The 7,051-nt window shown below is 37.3% G+C and overlaps 1 protein-coding gene across 1 annotated transcript; it reads right to left on the bottom strand.

Moving 5' to 3' along the window:
• Window positions 1-592: 592 nt before the first annotated feature.
• On the bottom strand, window positions 593-3,752 carry abraa (actin binding Rho activating protein a). The gene is made up of 2 exons (XM_067374686.1): window positions 3,068-3,752; window positions 593-1,198 (listed from the first exon to the last, which is right to left on the bottom strand). The coding sequence occupies exons 1-2, from the start codon at window positions 3,668-3,670 to the stop codon at window positions 761-763; spliced, it is 1,041 nt and encodes a 346-aa protein (XP_067230787.1). The 5' UTR covers window positions 3,671-3,752; the 3' UTR covers window positions 593-760.
• Window positions 3,753-7,051: the final 3,299 nt, after the last annotated feature.

The raw sequence follows: 7,051 nt of genomic DNA, 5'->3' as shown, positions 1-7,051 counted from the left end.
ACAGCAAATGTTTGAAAATAGACACAAATGAACAAAATATTCAGATGGGAATTTCTAATTGTGCAAAAACATAAAAGACACCCTAACTCTGATCTCACAGGGCCAACATGAAGTATGAAACATGAGATTATTTCCACAACATGTCTGGACATCAAGGCTGGTGTACTAAGCATTCAGTGGATGCCTGATGTTTGATGCGTGAGGAGGCAGAGATGAGAACCGTCCATTCCCTTGTGTAAACTGTGAGCGAGGAGTCGCCCTTTCACCATCTCAAATATGACGTTCCTCACCACTAAAACTAAACCCTGACGACACTTTTAAAACACATCATGCACCAGAAGAGCACATGTTCATCTCAGAGAGTTCATCAGATTTCTGGAACGTTCTCAAGGTTCTAATATTTCATCCTGTTAAATAAAATTATAAATAGTGTAATAGGGGCTAATTTGAAACTAGATAGCTTCTTAAAGTAGTTCAACTACACTCAAGCTACCTTTTTGAAAGTAGTTATCTGGAGCAAAAAAAAAATTAGCGTCAAAACAATCTTTCTTTAAATTTGCACAGCTTTTGTAATGTGTAAAACACAGCGATGTACCATTTTGACATGCTACTTCATTACTTTATTTCAGTGGAAAAGCTACAGTATTTTGAAAATAATTGTACTGTCACACTACTAAAAAAAAAAGTTACTATTAGTTATAAGTTACTCCCTGACACTGCTATTGTTAGCTATATTTTAGCATAGCAACTTTTCAGAACATTAAACCAGTAACGTGATTATAACATCATCATCCTGGCCCTTCCAGAGCATCTCGCCCTCAAAATCCACCATCTTGTGTTTGCGACAGCGCAACAAGATTCCCACAACTTTATCTGAGATTTTAACGTAGCGGTCAAACAGGCGGCCGAAGGTAACCCAGATATGTCCATCCTTATCACGTTGGCCCATGTCGCGAATGATAAAGCACATCTCATCCATCTCACGACGGATGTGTTTCTGGGCTCGATCGGCACGCTGGGCTGTTTTGGATCCCTCTTTGGGCCGTCCGTATCCTGCGTCGCCCTTGTGGAGTCGAATAGCCATTGCATGATCAAAGTCAAACTCTTCACTGAAAGGGTTGAGCTTCTGACCCTCAATGTGTTCTTTAGCGAACTGCTGCCACCTGCTCTTCAGGTCATTCATCGTGGCTATTTTAATCTGAAAAGACCAGAAAAGACAGGGTTGATATGTTATTGAGAACCACATAGTCAATTGTATGTTTTAAAGAATTATATACAAAAAAAGAGAGGTGCTGCAAAATAAAATGGATGAGTTTGGATAATAAAAGTCAACACTGAAAATTAAATTAAATTAAATCTTTAGTAATCTTTACTAATTTGCATGAGATTTTATAAACAGGTTTTTATGGAGCCCCTAAAGTGCCAAAAAATATGAGGAGGGAAAATTATATGTTGATCAATCGCGATTAAGCATATCTAACATAAAAGTTTATGTTAGATGCAATTAATCGCGATTAATTTATTTGACAATGCTTTTGCGTTCTCTCACAAATGTTTTGCGTTTGCCCCAGAAATGTTGTATGCAAATGCAAAGTTTCTCAGGGGAAAAAAAAGTTCTGCGATCGGCCACAAAGTTTCTCAAGGGAACGCAAAAGTTTTGAAAGACATATATTTTTTCCTCTCATCTCATATTTTTCCACCACCATGTCCCTCTAGGGGCTCCATAGATTTTATAGTATTCAGACAAGAAAGTATTTTTGACATTAAAAAGCAACTTTCCTTTTCAGATAAAGATTATTTCAAGTTATTAATTTAATTTAAAGCAATAGTGTGTTTCTGAAGTCAAACCTTTCCCCCCCCCCCCATTATATTCATGTGAACAATAAGATCAGTAGAGTCAATTAGGAAAGTACGTACTGTAATTTTTTATTTCTTTCATCTGTTGTCACTAAAATATTATTCAGATCTTGTTTGAGGTGTAGACACCTGGCTTGTCACCAGACAGTCATATAACTCTACATCCAACATGCCTGAGCATTACTCCTAAATATTTGCCATGATATCTTCAAGGGCCACTTATTTCACAAGGGTGCCATTTGAACCGGTGCAAATGCATCTTGTGAAATGCAAGATGGTGAATCAAATACCACAGTGACACAGCTGTGATGGATCTCACTCGTCAAGTTGAGGGTGAGCATGCTACTTTTTGAAGGTCAGATGTAAATGATCCATCACTGTTTGTATTTACATATATTCCATTGCAGCAAAACATGTCCGAGTTTATGATGGAACATTGTGCTGCAATGACAGTATATATAGACTGTGACTATTACTTACAGGCTAAATCTATAGTTTAAAATAATGCTGAGTTAACTTTCATTGTTTCGATTAAAGCCTTGAATGAATAGTCTGTTCACTTCTGCAGTAATTCACATCATGTATAAACTGCAAAATTGTGTCAACTGCATTTAAATTAATCTGAATCATTTTTGTTTTAAGTTGGCATAGTTACACGTTACTACATATACTTATTATAGTAATAACAGTAAATTATGCATAATTACAACATAGTAAGAACTCTATAGTAATATTACACAGTACTTATTTTATTAAGTACAATGTAACTATGTCACCTTAAAATAAAGTGTAATCGATTATTGTTTTAGTCTTACTGAAATAAAAATTTTAAATGATAACCAAAGTTAATGTTTTGGTGTGTTGTGGACAGCAGCATCATATTACTGTTTTTCAGTTTGGGTCAGTACAGACTTATACTTAAAGCCGTCATAAAATGAAAATCCACACTAAATGCATGGTGTTGATCTTATTGTGAATGATTCATTTTCATTTATTTAAAATAGTAACTAATAGTCAGCTGCTAATTTTTTTCCTGGAAAATATGGTAGTGTTACGCTTATGGACTGTTTCATTTAGTTCCTGTTTCCCTGCTCTGTTTAGTGAGTTTTCTTGGTTTCTCATTATTCGCCTGATTGTTTCTGTGTTCTTTGCCTTTTAACTGCCAAAACCTATGCCATAATTATAGCTTGATTGATACAGATAAACATACCTTGTGTCTGCTGACATGTTTCTTCGGTTCGTTCTCATTCTGATCGCTGTTGTCGCTCAGAGACGCTTCCTCCCCAAGACCACTGTCCTCTGCATCTAAACTGCTACTTCGGGATCCCATTGTCTTTTCCTCTTTCCTTCCAAGCGCCTTCGCCAAAGTTCCAGCTTTCCCACCACAGTAACGTCTCCTGGTGGGAGATTCATTGCCAAGGAAGTTTTTGGTGTCCTCTGATGTTAGCTGATTGGTGTTGATCTTCTCCTTGATGACGCTCACTAGGTCTTTTTCGTATTCGTTACATTTTGGTATGATGGCTTTAGTCACGGTTATGGTCTTGATCTGGTCGTCCGCACAGTCTTCGCTATTCACCGATACCACACGAGGGGTGACCAAGAGTTTCATCTCACTCTTCTCCTTCTGCTTTTCTTTCTCGTCCTCAATGATGGTGTCGGGCATCCAGCCGCTTGGGATTGTGTCTTGCTTGTCGGTGTGTTTATTTGCCCAGCTTTGCCAGCTCTTGGCCAGGCTGTTCACCGTCGAAGCCACCTTGATCTTTCTGACGGCTCTGTTGAAAGGCCGGTTTTGCTGAACGGCAGCCGTACTCATGGTTCTTCTTGTTGTTGTTTTACTGGTTTGAAAAGCTGTCAAGGTTCAAATCTCAAGGTTTATAATCCGTTTGGGCACTACTGGTGGTCTCCAGGGTCTTTTATATGAATGGGAAGAGGAAGTGTCCTCTGAGGTGGGCGGTGTGACATGCATGGTCACCATGGCCCTAAAAATGCTAATGGAATTTTCCCAGTGGAATAACAGGTGGCCACATTATGACCAACCAAAAACACATTTGTCCAACTGTGCAACCATGCAAAAATCACTCATGACATCCCACCTGACTGTGTCTCTTGTTTTAGATGCACATATGACCTCATCAAACACTAAAACTGCTCAAAGACATCTATAGATCCTGATGAAACGGCTACAAATGCATGCTCTTCTCCACTGCCATGGCATATTTTTGTACAACGTGCCAGCACTCAGTGTGATGATCTATTTTTGCAGACCGGGTGTTGAATTGTGCATGTGCGCGCTTCTGTTGATTGATACACAGGCCTGTTCTTAAACCACAAGCCAAGCTATTTTAAGCAGAAGTCGTGCAGAGAGAAAACTTAGGATGAGCCTTGGATTTGCACATCCACTCTGTTTCTTTTATACTGCTTCGCTGATAAAATGGTGATTAGGAGTATTAATCTGCTAGACATTTTCATAAGGTTAACCATTAAACAACAGATTACTGCTGAACTGCAGAAATAATGTCTGACGCAGTGGTGAATAACTGGTGTGCTCCAACCCAAAAAAAAAAAACAAAAAAGGGCAGCAGATCTGTTCTGATAAGGTCACTGAGATTTTAAATAATAACATGCAACTGGCCATATAATAGTGCATAGTTAGGATAGTAAAATAAATATTCTCAGTAACATTTAAACATAAATAATGTATAAATAATATTTACAAACCAAAATTGACATTTTTCTTATTTTCATTATAACTTTGCTTAGCTCATGCATGGTTATATTAATACATTTCAATGTCTAATTTTTAAAGACATTTTTGTTTAATTTTGGTACTATGATGGGTCGCCATTTGTAATCTGTGTTATGGTGCAAAACCAATTGAGAACCAGCTGAGACCCAGTTTGCACTGCCTTATACAACAGGCTAATGTGAAAGCTGCCCTAGATAACTCAAAGTGATTCTATACCTTAATTGCTCAAGGATTATCAGAAATCCATGTGCAATAAATATATTTCCGTCTCATAAATGTCTTTGCTTGTTTTTAGCTCCCACACAAGATCAGTCTTTGGGGACAAAAATAAAACGACTGTCATTTTGGGTGTTGTTCTCATCTCTTCCTGCTTCCTCTGGCTTTTGGTGACTCACATACGGAGGAGTGTACCGAGGAAAGAAACCGTCACTTATATCACCGATAACACCACCAGCTGGATGCACTTACTGGCTCACAATGCAGCTCAACAACACACTCACATTAATGCTTATTAAAAGCTTCACTGACTGGCCAATGTAGCATCTCCTAATGTATCTGTAAATGCAAGACTTTCACAGCCCTAAGACAATTCACATTTAACTCATTCAGAGACATAAATGGCTTTCCTTGGGAAGAAAATAACAAAGGGAGGTATATAGCTTTAATATTGCAACTGTTAATCTCAACAATAAGATTATATGAAGAAGGGTTAGTCAAATGGAGGCTTTTGTCTGTCTGCTTTTTCAGAGGAGATTTCAACGTCACATCAAAACCGAAAGATGTAAATCTCAATGTGAACTCAAACATTTCTCATCAGGTTCTTCCAAGTCAAAATGATCCGTAATCATCCTGAAATTTCTGAAATGTATTTGTTATTTAATGAAAATCTTGCCTTGCATCGCAACTCTCACATCTCATTTGTACCTATTTACATACTTAAAGGATTAGTTCACTTCAGAATTAAAATTTTCTGATAATTTACTCACCCCCATCATCCAAGATTATGCTATCTTTCTTCAGTCAAAAAGAAATTAAGTGTGATGTAGGCATAAGGTAGAGCGAAAACTTTCTCAATTTTTTGGGGTTTTTTTTTTTGAAAATGACAGATTATTTCGCTAGATAAGACAATTATTCCTCGGCTGGAATTCTGTAGAGCCCTTTGAAACTGCATTGAAACTGCAATCTGGACCTTGTTGTACCCCAGTGCAGTCCACTATATGGAGAAAAATCCTGGAATGTTTTCGTCAAAAAATGTAATTTCTTTTGGACTGAAGAAAGAAAGAAAGAAATAAACTTCTTGGATGACATGGGGGTGAATAAATTATCAGGAAATTGTGTAATTCTGAAGTGAACTAATCCTTTAAATGTAACAACAGAGAACTCTATTAAGACTCTGTTGTCCAAGACGTAAACAACTCACAGTGACTTGACACCAAATGATAAAGCTATTAGCATCGAAAAACACATTACAATAAATGTACTTTATAATAAATGCAACAAGCCGACATTCAACTCCGTTTTCCAATAATAACTTGAATGGATGTCTAATCTCAATGGAGCATTAGCGCAAAGATTGAACTGCACATGGAATCATTTCTTCTTTAACACAGTCGTCTCATTAACAGACCATGAGTAATCGGCTAATCAACACTGTGCTACACTGTGACGTTAGCCCTGCACAGTAGTCAGTCTTTTCATTGACAGCACTACATGTCAGTGCAACTAGCTTTAGCGCACACAGCAGTAGTGGTTTGACAGCTTGGGTATCATTAGAAACCAGCTTGGATGAGACAATTAGTGTCCTTGCACTCCGTTTGGTCCTCGTAAACAATCCAACCCTGCATTTTAGCACAGAGTTAGCACACAGCTGTATCGCTAATTGTCTCTGCTTATGCTTACCAGCAAAAACATGGTTGATTTTGTAATATTTCATTCTAAACGATGCTTTGAATGTGTAGGAAATCCAAATGCTAATGTTTTAAATGTTGTTTATGTTCACACATTGTGGTTAGCCAACGATAGCAAAAAGTACCACGTTTTGGACCCGGTCTCATTAAGCAATTCCTCAGGATAAAGTTATGAATGAAGAACTATATATTTTTTGTTGTTGAAACATGATGAATGGACTCTATTAATAATGCGTTACCACTTAGCAATTATATTAGAATGACATAAGCTAGTTGAAGTCACTTTGTATTTCTGTTTTTGTTCTATTAACAGACAACATGACCTACAAAATGTATCCTTGAACTATATATTCACCACAGTATTTTTACCCTGCTTTGTTAGTAGCTTTGGTATGTCAAGCTTGTTGTGCTGTCACCATAATATAGCTGCATTACTTTCTTTTATTGCTTCTCTCTCTTTCTCTCATATGCCAACTCTTTTGTATGACACAGATGAACTGAATATTTCACAAGCCAGATTAATTCTAGTTTCACTAACAAA

This window comes from Chanodichthys erythropterus, chromosome 21 (genome assembly GCF_024489055.1).
Source record: "Chanodichthys erythropterus isolate Z2021 chromosome 21, ASM2448905v1, whole genome shotgun sequence".
Lineage (NCBI taxonomy): Eukaryota > Metazoa > Chordata > Actinopteri > Cypriniformes > Xenocyprididae > Chanodichthys > Chanodichthys erythropterus.
This window is presented reverse-complemented; position numbering and strand designations above follow the sequence as displayed.